The 22,007-nt window shown below is 51.5% G+C and overlaps 1 protein-coding gene across 1 annotated transcript in view; it reads left to right on the top strand.

Moving 5' to 3' along the window:
- LOC121627588 (zinc finger protein GLI2-like) overlaps positions 1 to 20,723 on the top strand; it is a 45,302-nt gene extending 24,579 nt beyond the window's left edge. The window contains exons 3-13 of the mRNA XM_041966554.1: positions 3,977 to 4,179; positions 5,616 to 5,798; positions 10,443 to 10,644; positions 11,103 to 11,295; positions 11,734 to 11,844; positions 13,460 to 13,600; positions 14,856 to 15,005; positions 15,484 to 15,648; positions 16,206 to 16,484; positions 17,758 to 18,106; positions 18,382 to 20,723. Coding sequence (XP_041822488.1) covers positions 3,977 to 4,179; positions 5,616 to 5,798; positions 10,443 to 10,644; positions 11,103 to 11,295; positions 11,734 to 11,844; positions 13,460 to 13,600; positions 14,856 to 15,005; positions 15,484 to 15,648; positions 16,206 to 16,484; positions 17,758 to 18,106; positions 18,382 to 20,591 — 4,186 coding nt within the window. The 3' untranslated portion in view covers positions 20,592 to 20,723. The remainder of the gene's footprint in view (positions 1 to 3,976; positions 4,180 to 5,615; positions 5,799 to 10,442; positions 10,645 to 11,102; positions 11,296 to 11,733; positions 11,845 to 13,459; positions 13,601 to 14,855; positions 15,006 to 15,483; positions 15,649 to 16,205; positions 16,485 to 17,757; positions 18,107 to 18,381) is intronic.
- Positions 20,724 to 22,007: the final 1,284 nt, after the last annotated feature.

Below are 22,007 nucleotides of genomic sequence, written 5' to 3'. Positions count from 1 at the left end.
GATGACTGAATGTTGTTTCTAATTTGAATGACTGACGACGTTATGACTCAATGCTGCGGCTCGGCCGGATGCTAACACGTCGTGCAGCGTTCGCAGCCGTCGGCAGCTCGTCGGAGCGGCGCTCAGTCTGTGGCACACTTCGAAGCAGGACAACGAGGCTCCTGCAGGAGTTTCAACTTACTTTATCACAAAGGAAAAACTGGCGGCGGGACAAAAAAAGTCAATAGAATTCTCCAAATAGTACTCTTACATTTAAATTCACAGATTTGATGGTGATGCATACTTCGCGCCTGGCGGGAGCAGGGCTATTCATCACGCCGGCCGGGAAAGTGGAGGGCGGGGGAGGGGAGGGGGGGTGGCTGTCCGCGGACTCGGCCACCTTGATTAATGTGATTTGATCTTGACAGTGGACCCCTAATTCATCAAGACCTTGATCTAGCTGTCGCTCCCCCCTGCCTGTGCCAAATTCACCTAATTACAGGAACATTGCGCAGCAAATTAAGCGCGGTGTCATTTGTCGCCTGGTGCGGCACTTTATTATCCAGTCGTGGCGGCGTGTCAGAGGTCCCCTCCTTGATTGTCTAACATGACATCTCTGCGCCGTCCTCTTCATCATTGTTTGCATATAGCGTAATGAGAGGGCTGGTTATTTTGTCAAGCCTGTCATAAAAAGCAGCCGCGGGGAAGCCTCTTTTTTCTTCCTTCTTCCACAGACCGAGGACGGTTTTTCTTCCCTCGCCGGCAAATGACAGTGAGGCGAGGAAGCTGCAGGAGGAAGAACACAAGGGGGAACACTTCCTCCTCTGTGACGCGTCTCCGTGGTCGCAACGAGGAAAGAGGCTGACGCGAGGCTCAGCGCCTGACGGCTGCAGACGGACGCAAACTTAAAGAGTTCTGCAGGACGAAAGCAGCTTCAGGTCGACTGACGGACGAGACCTCTGGAGTTTAGAGTTCAGTAGCTCGGCTAGCCGGGGTCGGGAGGGAGGGGCATCGTGTCAAACATGAGTTCTGTTTCCATTCAAAGGTTTCAGTGTTGACTTGGTGCTGATGCTCAAACGTCGTTCAGACCGATGGCCACCCCCAGAAACAAGCGCACCTTCGCACAGTCCAGCTGTGGACGCTGACAAGGTGTTTCTACCAGAGAGTTCAGGACTCAGGGAGCTGACGGCAGCATTAAAGCTGATGTGCTCACGTGTTAAAAGATATTCGCTTGAATCTGAAAGGCTGCAAAATGCAGGTCGATGCAGGAAGTCTGCACATCTGGAATTTTCCTGAAGCCTCATTGGACAAACTCAAATATTTGGGGCCACATCAGCTCACAGAGGCCGCACGCCGCCGTCCATCAGCTGCCGCGTTCTGAGTTTAAGCTCGCAGTATCTGACGAGAGACGAAGGTGATCCAGAATCAGCCCGCGATGCTTTATTTCCTCCCCAGCAGGAACGCCATCATCGCGGCGTTTGACACAACGCGTCTCGTCCAGCTTTGAGGGCGAACGAGCCGAGACGTGAGATGAGTTTTTCAGAAGGCCGTGATGCGCGGCAGCGCGATCTGTTTGTTTGTATCTAGGTCATTTGTCCCTCTGCAGGGGGAGGAAGGCGTTCGGGGGTTTCCTGCCCGTTTCGTTTGAGGCGTCCGCTTCACGCGCAGACTCATAAACCTACAGTGGGAGTTTATTCAGCCGCACGCTGGACGGCGTGATTTATCTAAATCAGAGAGCTCCCCGAGCTCGACACCGGAGACGAGACTCACTGTCACACTGTAATTCATCTCTGGTGTCGCAGCGCGCACACACACACACACACAAACACACACACACACACACACACACACACACACACAGTACAAATGAGAGGAGAGACTCAAACACCTGTACAGCAGGTAACACACTTCAGAGGAACGTCCAATCACCTCACAGCTAACTCTGACTGAGCCATTCATCATCTGAACCTCATAAAACAGAAATCTCAGCTTCCAGAACATCATGATTAGCAGCTTTTAGACCGAGTCTGTCTTTAAACTGAGGCTCAGGTGAACCCAGAGAATGACGGTGAAGCCTGTGAGGCTAATGTTCAGACCTTTCTCCCCCGCTGGTCACCTGACTTCACGTCAAACAGGTACCTACAGCGTCACAGTTGTAATTGGACCTGCATCCACCTGAAAGCACAGTGAACGCACCGTTAACGAACCCTCCGCCCGCCGTCGACCCGTTACGCTCCGCAGGCCGAGCATCGCGTTCCCGGCGCCGCGCCGACGCTCGCCGGCAGCCTGAACCTCTCTGAATATGAGAATATTACACGACTTATCCTCCACCGTCGGGTCGAGAGCGTCTCTCCTTTACGGAGCAGCCGTTTGCTAAACAAAGCTTCTCAGGCCGCTGGAGACAGAAATATTGATGCGCTCCGTACGATTGTTGGAGGAGCTCGTTATCGCGGTAAACAAACGCTCTCGGACTGGATTTAAAGACGCACTGAGCTCACCTACAGGCGCTGACGTGATGAGAGCGTGAATAATTCAGCCAGACTGCGGGGATGATTATGTTTTTGGGTGGAAAATCAGATGTTTATCTCGTGCGTGGAGAACAATGTTGCCTCACTCGTGATGCAATCCAACAACGTGGCTGCGAGGCAGCGAAGCCCTCGCTGGATGCTGGGTGATGGGTGATGGAGACGGTGTATTTTTAATGAGGTGACCAGGTCAAAGACGGGAATGATTTGGCCGACACGCAGATTTATGAGCTGAATTAACAGCAGCAACATGTGGAGAAATCCTCCTGTTCACCACTTTCATCACGTTTAGAAAAACTTTTCCTGATGATCAGCACGTTTTTAATTAATCCATCAGTGAAAAGCTGAGTGTTCGTCTTCTAGCTTGTCTGCAGCTTTAGTTTCCAGCATTTCCAGAATGAACGCTGGTTTTTACTTGATAAAGTTTGCTGGACGATGAAATCAGCAGCTTCCACAGGTGGATGTTCTCCACCTGCTCCTCCAGGAAGTGCTCAAAAGAATCGCTGCACACGAGATTTGAGTATTTAGACACGAACGCATTCAGAGCAGCCTGACATGATGGCGATGTTTGAAACCGCCGTCAGACAGACGAGCGTCATCGCTGCAGATTCTTTGAGGAAGATGTCGGCGTCAGCTTTTTGTTCGTCTATCGGGCTCATATTCCAGAAATCGTCCCTGGAGAGCGTCTCCGTCTCCAGATGAGCTAACACCCCGTGGGTAGAAGCGTCCCCGGCAGAGGTGGTCGCCCGCCGTGAACGCCTCCTCCCGGCCCGTCTACTCGCCCCCGTGACCTCGCTCTCACCCCGTCCTTCAGTCGTCAGATCAAACGGCGGATTGAGGAACCGCGTCAGACGTGATCTCACTCTCAGTCTGTGGACACACGGGGGGGGTGGGGGGGGCTCAGAGGATCAGGTTTGCAGATGGATTACTCGAGACCGGTTTGCCGAGTGTGGAGGTGTTCAAAGCCGGTTTCCAGCACCTGAAAGCAGATCCTCAGTCTTCAAGGTGTGCAGGAAGTCCAGCGTCAGGATGTTTACTATAAACAGGTTATCTGTCTGATGAACACACACACACACACACACACAGACACACACACACACACACACACACACACACACACACACACACACTCACACACACACACACACACACCGTCCTGCTGCAGCACACAGTGTGGATCCATCCGCCGCTGAAAGTAGTCCCCCATGATGAAAACAGCAGCGAGCAGCAAATGAAACTTGAGATTTGTGAGGTGTTTTTAAAGATTTACATCTTCAGCAGGAACCAATGAGCCGAGAGCACAGACAGGAAGTAGGACAGTAATGAGGGACGGACTAGTTGGTTGGGATCTGGATCATATTTCTTTTCTAGTCTAGAACAAATAACTTTTTAATCACTTGCTCACATTTATGTGCACGTATGTGAAACATGGCCGGAATCACTCACAGGTGTGTTTCTTTCCTCTCCTCCAGCCCCCCAGGTCTGGCCGGCAGCCCCGTCATCTCCGACATCTCCCTGATCCGCCTTTCTCCCGCCGCCGTGGCGACCGGCGACTCTCCGTTCAGCCCGCCTCACCCGTACGTCAGCCCCCACATGGAGCACTACCTGCGCTCCGTGCACGGCAGCCCCACCCTGTCCATGATCTCAGCGGCCCGAGGACTGAGCCCTGCCGACCGTGAGTCCTCAGAGACCGTCACATGACACATGACACATCCGCTTCGCTCTGATCGGGTTGAAGAGGGCTCGAAGCTGCATGAATGTGGTTGTGTGTGTGTGTGAACATTTGCTGCACTCTCATTGGCTGCTTTAAATAATGAAACACATGATGTGATGGAACTTCAAACGGTGGGAAATCGTTTTAGAATAAAGTAAATACATTATTATATTATTCTTAAATCATTGCTGCTGGAGGGGGGGCTGATGCTCTGCAGTGTGAGAGCTGAATGAAGCGACTGCTGGTTGCACGCTGACCTGCGCTGTGGAAACCTTGACCTGCGTTTCCAGGCGCTCTGATAGCGAGAGGGGGCCCTTAAAAACATCTGTGGAGGTTGGTGGAAGAAAAAAAAACAGTGCTGGCAAACAGCCAACCCCCCCCCCCGAAAAGAGCAGGACGCGATGACAACTCTTTCCTCAGAGCTGAATTACAGTAACAGATTGGAGCGCGGCGGCGGCGCTGCATATAAATCTTCTTTTACAGTCTGTCAGCGCTAATGTGGCGACGCTTTTAAAGCGGAATAAGCGGCCGCGGCGGCCGAGATCTGGCCGTGATGAAGCCGCGCGAAAGGAAAACGTACAGGAATGCAAATATCTCAGCGAAAGTCGACGTTTGGTTTGGAGAGGAGGCTTCTGTGTGTTCCAGGTGACCTTTCTTTTTTCCCCATAAACCTTCCACATCTGACATGTAGGTTAGGATAACGTCCAGTCATCACCTGGAGCTTTGGTTTTTGAATTAGCATGTGCTCGTTAAACGTCGCGTTTCACTTTTTAACTACACGAACACATGTCCTCCACATCTCTGGTGTTCATCTCCCTCTTCCCTGGTCAGTCAGGAGCTTTTAAGGCGGAAACGCGACCCTGCGAGGCGGGAACGAGGGCAGCTCCTCCAGCTACGTCAGCCCCGTCTGCTGCCCTTTAGCTGGAGAGTCCTAACGTGGTCTGAAAGATCACTTAACCACAGGGTGAGGGGCGTTTGGTCTGCGGACCGGCGTCCTCAGGAGAGGGAGGGGGAGCGATTCATATCGAACTCTGATTGGCTCTGACACTTTGAACGCTGTTTAGTGGCTGCAGATGTTAACGGCTTAGAAGCTAACGAGTTTGAAGTCAAATGTTTCCTGAGATGATTTTATAAAATACTAAAATATTCCAAATCTTCTGAGTCCTTTTCCCCCTCCAGCAGAGTTTTTAGAGCAGAGACCTGAGGCCTGGAGGAGGGGGTGGGGCGGGAGCACCTCCACGGGCCGCTGCACATCGCGGACCCCGCCCTGCCGGCCCCTCGCTCCATTCAGAGATCTCCTCAGCGTGAGCTGGGACAGAGCAGGAATTCACCCCTCGCCTCCCGTTAAGTTATTCACTGCTTCACCCGCTGACCCCCCCCCCCTCTGTCCTCCTCAGTGGCCCATGAGCATTTAAAGGAGCGCGGCCTGTTCGGGCTCCCTCCCCCTCCTCCGGGAGCCAGCCCAGCCGAGTATTACCACCTGATGGCCAGCCACCGGAGCCCCTACAGCGAGCTGCTCATGCAGGGGGCCGGGTCCGCCGCGGGGGCTCACCTGTCTGACTACATCACCCCCATCGATGGTGAGTAACTCTGGGAACCAATTGGGGGGGGTAGACCACCTGCTCAGCACCAAACCGCAGACAGTTAGCATTTAGCAGCTAAAGAGCCAGATGTTTCCCTCAGGAGCTGGTGGAGACCAAAAACAGAGCTGAAAGAGACACAAACACGACTCCACACGAACCATCGTGGTTCAGCGTTTGCTAACGAGTTTATCACAGTAGCTTTAAATGGTTGAGACGTGTCAGAGGTGTGTGGCGATTCTGCCCCCTAGTGGCTAAAAAATACATGACTGCAGCTTGACGGTTTGAGTGTGTTTTGATGACACATTCAAAGTTGAGCTTCAATCAATGAATCTGCCGAGTTCTCCACGAAGCTATTTGTTGTTTTGTTTATAAATGATGCTTTTTAAATGTCTTTTCTTGCTGAAAGCTGTTTAAAACACACAAAAAAATCCATTTACAATCACAGATGACATGAAATCGTGACGTTTGAGCAGCTGGAAACAGCTGATGCCGAGTGGTTCGGGGCATTTTTGCAACAGTTTTTTTAAAAACAGTTGATTGAGATGTTTTTTCCATCCAGGAATCGTTTCAGTGATGTTAAACGTTCTGCATGAAGTCAGATGAGCTTCAGACTGAGATGTTTTTCCCGGGATGATCCCTGTAAAAACATTTATCTCAAACAATTCTTTTAGGATCAATTTGCTGATTATTTCTTGATTGATCGATGAATCATTGCGTCTATAAAAACGATCTGACACACAGAAATGAAATGTTTGCTTGAAAAAAGACATTGATGACGTTGCCAATTCATTGTTTGTTGACAGAATAATCAATTAGTCCACTAACCAGCTTCACTGTACGGACAAAAAAAGGGAAATATTCGCTTTGCATCGTTCTCGGTGACATTTTTCAGGCCACAAAAACCACAAAACTGCTCTTTGAATTCAGTATTTCATCAAAACGCGTCGATGAAGTCGCTGATAAAACTGAAAATAACCGTCTGAAAGCGAGTCACAGCTCCACAACACGTGCTCATTATGATTGAGAGGGAGGTGGGCGTCAGGACGGGTGTACTTCCCATGAAGCCACCGTGTCCTGCAGTCAGGGGGCCCCCCTCCCTGCAGCCCACCCCGCTCCGGCCAATGAGCCGACACTGATTAAGGAGAATGAAATTCCTGTCGGGGCGTCGAGCCCAGGTGGATGATGAAACAAAGATCACAGGAGAGGAGCATCAATAAAACAGGCTTGTATACATTTTTCATGTCAAACAGCTTCAAACGGCCGGGGGCCTTCAGGTGGCGGCGCAGCGTTCCTCCCCGCTGACCCTGAGCCAGCACTTTTCCATAAACACGGAGGACTTATTGTCGGCGGTGACGCGACCGGTGCCCGGGCTCGTTACGGCGTCGCAGCGGGTGTATTTCACGGGATAAATGCCCGCTTTGATCCGGCGCCCCGCTCTGCGCCTTAAAAGGGAAGCCATGTCTGAGAGTGAGAGCGATGGCGGAGGGGAACTCCTCATGATGAACTCCAGAGATCGTCACGCCAGGCGAGCGAGGCGGCGTGATGCCAGCCGCACCTCCCGCTCCAGCGTGGAGGGAGGGAGGGAGTCGGCCATGTTTCTCCAGAGAGTCACGTTGTTCTGGAGTCTCGTGGGCGCCATAGCTTCTCCTCCACACTCTGAGGGGGAGGCGAGGGGAGTTCCCTCACCGCCGCACGCTCCGATGAAGTGGCACTTACTGTTGGTCTGGTCCTCAGAACTGGATTTTGAATGAACTTGAATTTAAAGGCTGATTGGCTGTTTGTAATCTATCATGGTGGCGTCTGTTGTCGTGGTGATGGCGAGGTGAACAGTAGAAATGCTGCATTAACGTTTCAGAGTAATTTACCTGGACGGCTGAAACTTTCAGCTCCTTCAGAACGCAAAAAGTTTAAATAAAAAAAAATCGTCACTGCAGGCTCAGCCCGCCGTGTTGTGGTGTCGGAGGCCGCTGGCAGGCCGCCAACAGCGTGAAGCCGTCCAGCCGGGCTCGCTAAAGCTGTCAGAACGTCGTCTCCAGCCGCCCTGAACGCTGTGCAGACGCCGAGGCCAAAACAAACTCGCTCAGAGAGACTGCTGGATGTGGCGGCGAGCAGGAACATCACCTCCCTCGCCGGCCGCGGCGTGTGTTAGGTTGTTCTCCGCTCAGGAAGAGAAGAAGACGCCAGCCTGTTGCTTTAATGCCGTGCTCAAGAGCAGAGGCAGAGCACTTCCTGTCGCCGTCTTTCCCAGCAACCCTCTGGATTCAAACAGTCCAGTCACACACACACACTCACACACACACACACTCAGTGGCGGATATAAATCACGATGGAGGGAGGAGGGGGAGCAGAGGGCTGGCGAGCGAGTCGAGCCGGGCTTTTCCATTGGTCCATTTATCAGGGGAAGTGGCACATTAATAAACACATCTCCCCAGAGGTGAGAGGAAGTAACAGAGATGAATACGGCTGCCGCTCCTGAACGAGCCGCCGCCGTCACCGCGAACCGAAAAACACACCTGATCCTCGGCCCCCGCCCCCCTCCCCCGGCCGCGCCGCCGCCGTCAACCCGAGCTGCGTCTCAACTTTAGCTGGTTAAATGTCCAAATTAGCGTCCCGTGACACCAGCCCCCCCCGAACGGTAATGTGTTTGGTAATAAACCTCCCGAGCTGAGACGTCCCTCGAGGAACGCCAGTTGATGTTTTTCTCTTCTGTGGGTCTGCTCGCTCATCATTCAGAGTCCACGTGTCCCAGGATGGAGACGCCTCCCCTCCTCCCCCAGGCTCTCAGCGCCGTTATTTGTCCTGCAGGACGTTCTTAGAAACAACCTTTTAGCCGCGTCATTAAGACAAACAAGCACAATTGATCGGTCGGGGAGATTCGCTCCTCGCTGGAGGAGGCTGAACGTCGGGCCCGCCGCTTTTCTGAGACAGGAAGTGAGACTCTGATCCACGCCAGATGCCCGGCGACCTGGAGGAGCGTCTACAGACAGGCATTTTGGTGGAGGTGAAGGTCCACGTTTCCTCATAAAACCCTCCTTAATATTCTAAAACCTGCATTTCCATCCATGCCGTCGAGCCGTCTCTGTCTTCTTCTTCGTCTCTTTTGCTGGTGCACTACTTCATTTCTTTGCACGTGACTGCCACCAACTGTGGAACAGCGCCACACTCATGTTCATTTGATATTCATGGCAGATCTTTGAGGGGAAAAGCCCCTTTTTAGGGTGATCTGACGTGCAGACCGAAGTAGCAACATTAGCTTTGAAACACCAACCACACACACCTTCTGGAGGCTGCAGCAGTGCATCTAGCTAACGAAGCTAAAATTAGCTTAGATCATTAAAAGTAAAATGAAAAAACGTGTTACAGGCTCCCAAAAATCACCAAAAGTGGCTGTTTAGTTGAGACGCTGAGAGCTGAATCAATTAGTTGACTGATTGATTGTCAATAAAATGTTAATTTCAGTCAGTTATGAAGCAAAGACACCAAACACATCTGGCTCCAGCTTCTTACATGTGACCATTCGCTGTTTTATTTCACAGCGACAAACAGGAAGTTCAGAGTTTTCTCTCTGCGGAGTTTCAGTTTGTGTCTTTGTCTGAATTTACATTTCAGAGCGATCGATCAGATCGCTCTGCATACATTTCCTCGCAGTTGAAATCAATTCTCTGTAAATTGCCCTCATTTAGCATCGTGAAGCGCAACCCGGACCGCGTGATGTTTATCTGAAGTAATTACGGGGAATTATTGTGGGAAGATTGATTAGTTATGTCTGAATCTTAATGGGGTCGCCACATGTGGGCAGATGTCAGAGCGCCACCGGCTTCCATACAGACACCAGAAACTGAAGACTCTGACAGTTTATCAAGTCTTTGTCTGTTATTGAGTCCTTAAAGGTTTTATTTCCTTCAATCATTCTGGACTTTTTAATCCCTGAGCTTCGCCTCTCAGGCTTCACACAGGCTGCTCACGCTAAAATCAGGTTTCAGTCTATATTCTACATCAGATATCGATACGATAATTATGACAATTGTGAGGCGAGTCGGTCTTGCGGCCTTCCAAGCGACACGAATCACCAGAAAATGATTCAAACAAGCTGAAGCTGTGTTTCCTGTGAGGATCAGACGTCAAAGCGAACATCCTCGGCCAGGCGCAGCTTCCATCGCCGAACAAACTGCCGACTGTATTGGCCGTGAGTCAATCTCATTGATGGGGTTGTTCTGCGTCCGCGGGGTTCGGGTGTCGTGGGGAGGCTACGGCGGCATCAATCACGCCGAGCGAGCCGACGGCCCTCCGCCGCCTCCGTCCCGACACAGCGAGCGACACGGGAGGCGAGGAGTGACTCGCTACATCTCAGGAATCATTCGTTTAGATTGAGAGTATTTAGAGTCTCACAGGGAGCAAAGACGTCAGGGTGGAGGACGCGCAGCATTTATCACCTCCGTTACATTCAGACCGGGCAGACCGCGCGGCAGCTTCAGCGAATCACACAGCTGCTTTGAACGAGCAGCGCTCAACCTTTAAGAAGCAGGTAAATCACCAGGTGTCACTCTGATTGGCTGCGGCTCAAAGCTCATCGCTCCAAACTGTCCACAGATATGAAGCTTCCTGTTTAACTCACCTGTCGGCTCACCTGTGTGTCCGCAGTGTCGCGGTTCTCCAGCCCCAGGCTGACGCCCCGGCTGAGCAGGAAGCGAGCTCTGTCCATCTCGCCGCTGTCGGACGCCAGCATCGACCTCCAGACGATGATCCGCACCTCGCCCAACTCGCTGGTCGCCTACATCAACAACTCGCGCTCCAGCTCGGCGGCCAGCAGCTCCTACGGACACCTGTCGGTCGGAGGCCTCAGGTGACTCACCTGAACAGCAGCACACACACTCTTTTTTTTTCCTGTCCAACATCCTCATCTGTTTCCTTTCCTAACTCCATCATTTGTTTTTTAACTTTGCACTTCCTTGCCTGCCACCTAGTTTCCTTTCCTAGCCTCCTTTCATTCCCATATCTCCTACTTTGCTTCCTGCCACCTCCTTTCTTTCTCAACTTTTTTTAGTTTCCCTTCTTCCTTCTTTCCTTTCCTACCTCCTTGTGTTGCTTCCTACCTCTTGCTTTCTTTCTCCGACACAATTCTTACTTATTTGCCATCTCTTCCCTTCCTTCCCTCTCTTCCTTCCTCATCTACTGCTTCATTCTTCCACGTCCTCCCTCATTAAATCAAACAGCAGTAACGTGTGCATGCAGGACCGATGTGGATCCGATGTGGATCTGATGTGGATCTGATGTGGATCTGATCTTCTTTGCTCCTTGCAGCCCGTCCTTCCCCTTCCCTCATCCCATCAACCCCATGGCCTACCAGCAGCTGCTCTCCCAGCAGCGAGGGCTCAGCGCCTTCGGCCACACTCCGCCTCTCGTGCAGCCTCCGCCCGCCTTCTCCGCCCGCCAGCCGGGCCTCGGCCTCTCCTCCCTGCCCGCCTCCGCCCACAACAGCGAGCTGTCGTCCAAGGTAAGCCGACATGTTTCTGGTCCTGAAGAACAGAAAAAAGAACGTGAAACTTTTCTCTGAATGTTTTTCTCTAAAATCTACGGAGCACGGATCAATCCAGCTCCTGTTAGCACACATCAGGACCAGGACCAGGTCCAGGACTTTAGATATGATGGTTTTGGCTGAAGTCACCTGATTCCTCATCATGGACAAAAACAGAAATTCTTTGTGTGTCTTGCATTTTTTTATATCAGATAAAATAAGCTTAATTATTAACCCAGGCGCAATGCATGCTGGGACAGAAATGCTAACATGCTAACAAAGGCTAACAGTGTCTCTGAGGCTGCAGCTGGATATTAAGTCGACGTCTGACATCAGCGTCTCCATCAGGTGGATACTTTGGCCAAACGATGAAATATTTTTATATATTTTCACACTGAATCTCCTTCCTCCTCTCAGAACCTCAGCGGCGACTCGGCGGTCAGCAGCACGGTTGACCCCATGATCAGCAAAAGGTCAAAGGTCAAGACCGAAGCAGAGGGGCCGAGGCCGCTGTCTCCTGGTTCACCGGTACGAAAAACAAACAACGACTGAACTCACGATTTTTCTGTCCAAAATACAGTTTTTAATGACTGACTCTGGCTGATGAAGACAACGAGACAGTGTGTGGACGTTTTGCACAGCGTGTGAGGACATGTTTCTGAAGTCAGGGGGACTTTTGGGAAGTTAGGACATTTCTGCAAAAGAGAAGACATGTCTGTTGGATATTTGGGACATAGTTGGAAAGTGAGGACATTTGAAAGCTTCAAAGTCAGATTTCTGTCTAAGGAGAGGACAGTTTTGATTTGTGAGGACATTTTGGTTAAAAACAGTCAGAAACAACACGACAGAGACGTGGAGACCGGAATAAAAATGTGTTTTTAGACAGGGCGGAGTTTCGGGGTTCCACCTGCAGAGACGTGGTCTGGTGCAGCAGGGTCCACCTGAGGGGCATCGCAGGGTCCTAATATCAGGACTTTAAAAACCTTCCAGGTCGGAGGCAGGTACATCTAAGCTCCATCCAGACGTTCTGGAGAGCGTTTTTGGGAAGCAGATGGAACCTTTAGGACGATTGACCCCCGTTTGTCGTGCTGGTCCAGTGCAGGGCTCGTGGTGACCCCCTTCTAAAAGGCGTCTGGGAGAAGGAAAAAGTGGCGAGGATAAGAGCTGGGCTGCGCCGTTGGGCCTCTCCCCCCGGCCTGTAAACTGTGCCGAGCGCTTCATTTTCATGAAATATTGGTGGGGCTTTATTGTCATCTGAGGAGCCTTTTTCTCGTCCTTTTGACAAATTTGCGGCTCCTCTCCGATCGCGAGGCAGCTTTGGGCTTGATGCATGGGGACGGCGGTGCGCGCCGTCGTCTTGGGGCCACCAGAATTGATGAAGATAGCGTGCGTGGGGCAGACAAACATGCTGCAGTCAGCACGTTGTGTGTGTGTGTGTGTGTGTGTGTGTGTGTGTGTGCAGGAAGCCGGGTGGGACAAGCTGTGTCAGGGTCTGTCTCGTGGTCTCATGCATGTGTTCTCCTGTTTGAGGACAATCTGAGTTCAGACACTGAGCATGAGGAGGACGTTTGAGCGCTGACGTGCACAGGAAGGACACGTTTGGAATGTCAGGGGGACATTTAGAGACTTGTTGGGGACATTTAGAGACTTGATGGGGACATTTTTGAAAGTGGGACATGTTTTTGGACAGTGGAGCCTGTTTCGGGGACGTTTTAGGTGTTTGTGGACACTTTTAAAAAGCGAGAGGATGTTCTGAGATGTGACCCTGCCGACGCTCGCTGACACACAAAGATCACGTTGCGGCTTGTGTGTGTGTGCTTCGTGAAGGTTCACGCTGCCTGATTAAAGGGACGTGGCGGCGGCGGCGGCGGCGGCTGTAAACACAGCTCACGTGTGTGTTTGTGGTGGAGGCTTCCTGCCTCTTTAACTCGAGTGAAGCTCGATGGACTCGTGTGTCTTCTGTAATTTAAGTCTCCTGCGTTCACATCAGGTAAAAGACACGAACACGCAGCTGAGAACGACTCCTAACAGCTGGGTTTCAGCCACTAAACGCTCCCACATGCTGCACACACACCCTCGGCGTTGTTGCGGTCCAGGGAAGCACATATTAGAACCTAGAACCGTTTGATCTGGTTCTCCACAGAACCGGCACGGCAGCCTGCTGGACCTGAAGGACGACGCGGACCGAGACGAATGCAAGCAGGAGCCGGAGGCCGTTTACGAGACCAACTGCCACTGGGAGGCCTGCAGCAAGGAGTACGACACACAAGACCAGCTGGTCCACGTGAGTGTGTGTGTGTGTGTGTGTGTGTGTGTGTGTGTGTGTGTGTGTGTGTGTGTGAAACAACTCAGAAACACCTGAGGAATCTGTCGCCAGGTACACAAGATTTAATCCTCCGAAAATAAAGAAACCTCAAAGTCCGGGCTCTCGCTCTACCTTCACTTCCTGTAACTGATCCAAAGGTCCAGGCTGAGCTGGACTTGAGGATCCTGAATCCTCTGTCTGCTCGTTCGGACCTTCGTCAAACCGTCGTCACGGCGAGCAGAGTCCTGGTTAAAGAGTCTGAAACATTCCACAGCTGCAGTGAAGCAGAGAGAAGAGGGAGCGGGGTGAGGGATTAGAGAGGGGCTGGGGGGCCTGCCGGGGGGCTGCCGTCCATCATTCATTAAACTTTATTCTTCTGTCCGTCTCTCACGAAGCAGCTCGCCGTCGCCTCGCCGCCGTCGCCGTTCACTCTGACGATGCTTTGATTCCTGTAAACAAACGAGACTGTGGTCGAGGTCGTGACCAGCAGGGCTGCTCGCCGCCATTGTTTCCTCCAAACGAAGACCACATTTCCCATCGACTCGGTGACTTCCTGCCCTCGGCTTGGCGGAGCTCCGCTGGTTTTCAGATTTAAAGATAAACATGAAGGAATCTGTTTCTGTCGCCAGAAACCCTGAAAGATTCCACTCATGACCAAATCGTCTCCAACACAACCCGTGTTTGAAGACAGCTTCAGACCTGTAACTATGGACAGAGCTGGGCTAGCTGTTTCCACCTGTTTCCAGTCTCTAAGCTAAGCTAAGCTAAGCTAAGCTAAGCTAAGCTAAGCACAGCCTGAGTCCGGCTTTGTGAAGTGAACGTCTCACTGTCAGAGAGGAAGTGAATAAAAGCAGATGTTCAACAACCCTTTAAAAATAATTACACAGAGGAAGGAAAGAGGAAGAGGATGGAGGAAGATGACTGAATTTGATGATGCGACACAATATTACGACGAATCGAGATCACAATATCATGTCGAGGTTGACAGAGAGATGAAGAGCTTAAACGCGATAAAAGCGAGCTGTGTGTAATGTTTGGATTTCGGTCTGATGAAGAATCTGCGCTCCTCGTTAGTGGTTTTCTCTGCTGCGGATCCTTTGAGATTTAAAGCGGTAAGATGGATCTGTGCGGAGAAATCCGGCGCAGGACGACATGAGAGCCTCTTAGCGGACGGCTCTCCAGAAAAGCCTCATTTGTGTGTGTGTGTGTGTGTGTGTGTGTGTGTGTCCCACAGCACATCAATAACGACCACATCCACGGAGAGAAGAAGGAGTTCGTGTGCCGCTGGGACGACTGTTCGCGGGAGCAGAAGCCCTTCAAAGCTCAGTACATGCTGGTGGTTCACATGCGCCGACACACGGGGGAGAAACCACACAAGTGCACGGTGGGTAACGGATGGCCTCGGCGCCCACGCGGGCCTCGGCGGACCCCGTCGGGCCCCCGGAGGGCGCCAGCTCACGCTGTCTAAACACACACACACACACACACACACGCCCCTGGGATGGCAGGATTGAAGATTTCTTTCTTCTTCTACTCATCGCAGATTATAAAAACACATTAATCTTACAGCAGCTGCTTCATCTGCGGCTTTGTCTCTGAAAACAATAAGACATTAAAGAAATGATCCTGCTGCATATTTTTAATTCATTTGTCTCAGCTGTGCGAAGTGTATCGAGGTCTTCAGTTTTCACGTAGTCCAGCTGTGAAGGACTGAAACCAGGACTTGAAGCAGACTGGAGCTACTGAAGCTTCTGTCTGTCAGGAAGTTTCCTTCTCCGCATGATTTTAACGTGTCACAAACAAACAGCTAACAGGCTACCAAGCTAGCAGGCTAACCGGTCTTCTTCTCTGTTCCACTGCAGTTCGAGGGCTGTGCGAAGGCCTACTCCCGTCTGGAGAACCTCAAAACTCACCTGCGCTCGCACACCGGCGAGAAACCGTACGTCTGCGAGCACGAAGGATGCAACAAAGCTTTCTCCAATGCCTCGGACCGAGCCAAACACCAGAACCGGACGCACTCCAACGAGGTACGCCTCCGTCCTCCTCACGCACTCAGACTTCACAAAGGCTGGCTCGCAGAGACCCCTCAGGAATCAGGACTCACATGCGACCCTGACACTGTTTCCAGGCGCGGGCCGCGACGCTCGAGTTGCCGCTGTACGCCTGTGTGTGTCGGCGGACGATTGTGAGTAAATAATGAGGTGTAGACATAATGAGCACAATGGCCCACAATGCATTAGGGTGAATCATGCTCACTGCCCCCCCTCCCGCCCGGCAGAGTGGGACCACCTGCAGACAGCGAGTAGGAAATGAAACCTGGCAGCGTTTCAGAAACCTTGCTACTTATTCATCACACACACACCTGCACGCCGACTGTATGCAGACCAAATCTAACTCGATGCTAATCAGGATCACTTCCTGTTGTTTTGCGGTGACTGATCAGTTTCCATCGTTGCGTGCATCATGTCTACTGCAGCATCACCTTCAGCATCATCGCTCAGAAATGTCTGCACCTCAGAGATCATTCTGACGTCCGTCTCTAATTTAAACTGTGATCCGTCTCTGTATTTCTGTGTTCCCGCAGAAACCCTACGTATGTAAGATCCCCGGCTGTACGAAGCGCTACACAGACCCCAGCTCTCTCAGGAAGCACGTGAAGACGGTCCACGGCCCGGAGGCCCACGTCACCAAGAAGCAGCGCGGCGAGCTGCCGCCGAGGCCGCCGGCGCCCAGGGAGAACGGCGAGAACGAGACGGCCAACAGAGAGAGACTCCAGAGGGAGGACAAGATATCAGACAACAGCCCCCCCAGAGGCAGGGAGGACTACCTGCACGTCAAATCCATCAAGGCGGAAAACTCTGTGGTAAGAAACAATCCAGAAGCAGGCGATCCAGCGCTGTGTGGCTGTTCCTGCTCAATATACTGAACTACTGCAGCTGTGCAGGGAACAGGTTGTTAGAGCTGTCTACTAACTGCACTACTAACCCTCACCTTTCCACTGCTTGACTTTCTCTCCCTCTTCTGACTTTCCTAACGGACAGACTTTGCTAAGGTGAGCTCACCTGTGGCTTATCATGCCATCTTTCACACCATCTGCTGCCGTCTTCGCTCCACCCAATGAACAGTTTAATTCCAAAACATGAGAAAAACCGACCCCTTTGTGCAGAGACTGAGCCGGCTGCAACACAGCTGGACACATCAGTTCACAGTGGGGTACCATTACTACCATTACTATGAACCACTGACCGGGTTACTGCTTAAAACACTTTTGGAATCAAACTGATCTCTTTCATTTCATCATCAGCTGCAGCAGGATGCGGTTTCCTGTAACGCTCTCACACTGCATGTCATCCAGGACACCGCGTACGTCACCTATCCTTCACACCGGCACTTTAAACCCACAGTGCAGACCTATCAACACACGTCAGAGCCCGGACGTGATAAAAGCCGCCGCAGGATTAATATTCAAACACTGGGAATTGGTTTTGGCCCTCTGTGCAAACAGAGCCGACGATCAAGCTGTGATCAAGACAGCGAATATATGAGTCTGAACCGAGGCAGGTCAGGGCTAATTCACAGCGATGCACATAACCATGACAACAGAAAGAGATCATGTTTACTGCTGCAGAGAAATCATGAGCCTCATAACGCTCGTCAAAGATATGAGAAAGCAGATGATTTCTGGTTGTAACGGTGCATTTGTGCAGGTGAAGGAGAGAAAAGCTCGCAGGCTTTTCTGTGTAAAACTGAAGCAGCAGAGATTCTCACTCACCTCCGTGTTCAACACGCCCCCACCCTCCACTCCAGTTTGTGAAGACAGAAACGTGATCACATCTTGTGATGATTGGTCTGGCGCTCTGGCTCGGCCTCAAGCAGCCTTTCATCCTGCCCATTTCTAATTCACAGACAGACTAAGACGGCCTGTAATCTGTGGTGCGCCCCCACCTCTTCACCCCATCCCAGAAAACACTCATTATTTACAATTAAGCTGGGGGAGGATAAAAGATTCAATGATTCACTGTTCTTCGTGCCATGTTAGCCTCTGTTCCACTTTTGTTCTGCTGAGAAAAACTGTTTTTCTTTTCTGCTTCACTCACGCTCGTTTTTATCTTCTTTCCATCCATCACTCGGTCCAGATGTATCAGTCCAGCCCTGGCGGTCAGTCATCATGTAGCAGCGAACCATCACCACTTGGCAGCGCCACCAACAATGACAGTGGAGTAGAAATGGCGGCGCACAGCGGGGGAAGCCTGGGGGACCTCAGCACCCTGGACGACCTGCCCTTCGTGGAGTCCTTGGGCTGTGAAGATTCCACCGGCGGGGTCGCAGCGGTGGGTCTCCACTTCCGAAAGCAGCTCGGCACCAGCCAGCGCCTGGAGCATCTGAAGAGGGAGAAGCTGAAGACCGTGAGGGACTCGTGTCGGTGGGCCAGCCACCCAACGGCCCTGGCCCTCGGCACCAAGCTCCCACCCATACCAGCAAGTGGTGAGTAGAGAGAAAGGCAGGATGATAGAAAACGGCTGCGTTCATTGAATTTCTGACCACTAGGAGGCAGAAGAACTCCACAACTAGCTCTGAATATAAGAAGCTAACCAACATTCACTCTCCTTTTAGCCCTGGTTTGGTCTCCACCAACTCTTGACTCTTTAGCTGCTAATATTCCTCGTTAGCTAAGTGCTAAATGCTGCGCAATGCTAAAAACAGCAGCCTGAAACTGATGAGAAATCAAGTGTCCAACATGTTCATCTGTTCATTCACAGGGTCCCTCCTGGAGAGTCCAAGTATGGGTGGTGGTCCGGTGTCCTTCCCTGGTTCTTGCTTTGGTGATCCGAGCTCTGGTAAAACGACTCTGCTGGAAAATCTTTCAGAGCGCCGTGACAGCACCTCCAGTACCCTGAGCTCAGTGTACACCCTCAGCCGCCGCTCCTCAGGCATCTCCCCTTGCTACTCAAGTCGGCGCTCAAGCCAGACCTCACAGTTCGGTGCCAACCGCCCAAACAACCTGAGCTCTGCCGACTCCTATGATCCCATCTCTGCCGACATCTCCCGTCGCTCCAGTCAGGCCAGCCAGTGTGGGGGAAGCAGCGGAGGAGCAGGCGGGTACGGAGGAAGGGGCTTACCTAGCCCTCTCAGCCTGACCCCAGCCCAGCACTACCGCCTGAAGGCGAAATATGCCGCTGCCATTGGAGGTGCACCGCCTACACCTCTTCCATATATGGATCAAATGTGTCTGAAGTCCCACACAACCCTGTATGGCGACTCCCAAGAATCCTCCACCACCAACAAAGTACCTTCGAGACAGTACAGCAGCTACACCACGCGGAGTCTGATGCCCCACGAGGTGCCATCTAACATCCCCCGCAGAGCCAGTGACCCTGTGAGACGCGTGGCCACAGATCATCTCAGCCAGCCACAAATGCAACGCTACAACAGCATGGGCACGCTGAGCGGAGGTGTGACCATGCAGCCCCACCCACCTCCTTCAGCAGATCGCCAACAATTACCCCAGCAAGGCTGCCTGAGATCAAATGGTAGTCCCCACCGCTACCCTTACAGCCTGAGGCCTCCCAGCATCTCAGAGAACTTCACCATGGAGATGATAGCGGGTGACATCCCTGAGGAAGACCTGCTGCTGCCTGACCTCAGCGATGACAACAGAGACACAACCAACACAGTGCCAACCAATCAACAAGTTTTCCAAGGACCCCCCAGTCTCCAGCAGCAGGCAAACTATCAGCAAGGGACAGCCATCGTGAATACCAACATTAACTTGTCAGGTCGGGTTTTGGCCTCCAGCGCGAGTCCAGGGCAGCAACAACGCAGGTATCCATCTTCACCGAGTGACAGCAAGGCCAACGTACATGTTCAGTGGAACAAAGTCTCTCGGGGTCTCATGGATGCCAGCCAACACGTCTCCAAACTACAGGTCAGAGGGAACCTGGCTGTCCTCCAGCAAAACCAGAACTTTGGATCTTTTCCCAACAATCTGAGCTCTGACCAGCGGGCGATTGAAAACGTCGTTCACACAACGCAGCAGAGATTCAAACAGCTGAATACTGAACCAGGAACAAACTGCCTCCAGCAGCAGAGGTTCCAGCAGTCGTCCAATCTCAATGAGGGAATGAGCTCTCAGTACAGGTTCAATGAAGGCATCCGTCCCTACGATAAGAACGGTAACACCACTTATCCACCGTGTATGAACAGCGCAACACTCATGCAAAGCCCCATGTGCAAACAGGAGCCGGTAGACATGGACACTATTGACATGCACTTTGCTGATGCTGGATTTCAGCCTGTGCAAGTTAAAACTGAGGACTGTGATGGACCTATCATGATTTCAGATCAGCAGAACTGTAACATGACCTCCCAGAATCCCTTGCAAACTGGGAATCAGAGCCATCTCCAGCCGAGGCCACCAACTGCACCTAAATCTGTAAACAGGCACCTTTCAGGGCCAAAGGTGATTCTGCAAACAAGGCACCCAAATAATGCTAACTCGGAAGTTGCCTCCAGATTACCCAGTGGTGTTGGTTTAGGACTTCACTGTAGCTCTGATGACAACGCCTTGTACTACATAGGGCAGATTCAAGTTTTTGAGCCCAACGGGAACTTTGACCATCCTGTTTCTCCTGTCGTGGACATTCCTCCTTTCAAAAACGATGCCGTGTCTCCCAGTTCAGGCGACAACCAGGCGTCCAGAACTTTAGACTGCAACGCAGCACCGGAGCAGGCGCAGATAGACTTTAACAGCATGCTGGACGACGGGGATCACTCCAGCCTCATGTCTGGAACCTTGAGTCCAGGCTTGCTCCAGAGCTTGTCCCAGAGTTCCTCTCGCCTGACGACGCCCAGGAACTCAGTCACGTTGCCCGCCGTGCCGGTGGCAACGGGGAACATGGCCATCGGGGACATGAGCTCGCTGCTGACTGCTCTGGCAGAAGAGAGCAAGTTCCTGGACTTGATGTCGTAGGTGCACTTCGGCTCGAACGTGTTTGCAGAACGTTTGAACTCCTGATGCTCAACAAACGTCAGATTGATGTGATTGTGTGCCAAAAAGGCGGCTCTTGTTTTCTTGTACAGTCTCATTATTTCATTGTTTAAAATGCCCATTTTCTATCCTTTTGAAAAGCCATACTTTTGGGTTTTTTTGCCTTCGGTAGTAAACATGACGTAAACAACAGTTGTTGTGCAGGTCTGCAGTAAGATCAGCCTAAGTGCCTGGCTCAGCCAACACAGATGCATGTTGGGCATGTGATTACATCTAAAGTGTGTAAATTCAACCAGGTCGTTATCAGAGACCGACGTGTTTGGAATGTACCATCACCAACTTGTTTTACACTGCGAACTACTTGAGCTGAACTTCGATATCACGTTGCTCCTTTCTGCTGGAGGACAGTTTACAGTCGGCGTCCTCAGCGAGCCGACGTTTGATTGCCGCACTGCTGCTGAGATTAACTGTGACGTCTCGGTGTCGAGCATCAGAGGCTTGATTTGAGGCTAAATTACGAGCCGGGGCACGGAGACACCAGGAGGATTGAACTGTTCTCTTTTGGACATCATTGTACCAGTTTGTCGTGCTGGTTGAATGTAAATATCATTTGTACATTTTTAAAGAAATACAAAGTTGACATTGATTTTTTTAAACAATCACTGTTTGTGTCGTTCTTCATTCTGATGTTTGAGTCCTTAAAATATGCTTCAGCCTTTAAAAAGCAAACTTTTCTGATCTGTTTCCTGACCTGCCTGATCCGGTTCGGGTTTGGAAGCTCGGGTACGATGAGGTAAAGGTCATTAAAAGAAGAAGTGCTTGGTGAAGCGTGTTCACGGTAACGTGAAGTCAACACGGACTGTTGGCAGGAAATAAAGGTGAAGGTTTGACGACCCTCGTGTTCACTCCGCCCGACGAGGTGTCGCAGCACTATGACGAAGCCACGTCACACCGCGTCCTGCTTCGCTGCTAACAAACACTTCACATCACACTGAGCTCGTTGTCAAAGGTGATTAAATCGTAAGTCGAGAGCCGCAAAGCTAATCATAAAAATGATCAAGTACAAAATGAAAAACATGTGACGGTAAGCTGAGTATCTTTGGCTGCTGGTTGAGCTCTTGTTTGGACTATTTTCTGATGTGTTTGAGACCAAACAACCGATCAGATTAATCAAAGCTGAAATCAGTAGCTGCAGGTGGACTGATGTCATTTTTCTGGAGAGACCGTCTCAGCGCCAGTCTTTAAAACTGATCCAGATAAAAAACTCTACATTCAAACGTGAAGAGCAGCAGCGTGCCGTCGTCTCCTGCTTCTCGTTGTAACGGAGTAAATATTACTTTCCATCCGTCCGTCCCTCCGTTGCTTCCTGCAGATGTTCGAGTGTTGATCGCTTCAATA

Source organism: Chelmon rostratus, chromosome 24 (assembly GCF_017976325.1).
Source record: "Chelmon rostratus isolate fCheRos1 chromosome 24, fCheRos1.pri, whole genome shotgun sequence".
Classification (NCBI taxonomy): domain Eukaryota; kingdom Metazoa; phylum Chordata; class Actinopteri; order Chaetodontiformes; family Chaetodontidae; genus Chelmon; species Chelmon rostratus.
This window is presented reverse-complemented; position numbering and strand designations above follow the sequence as displayed.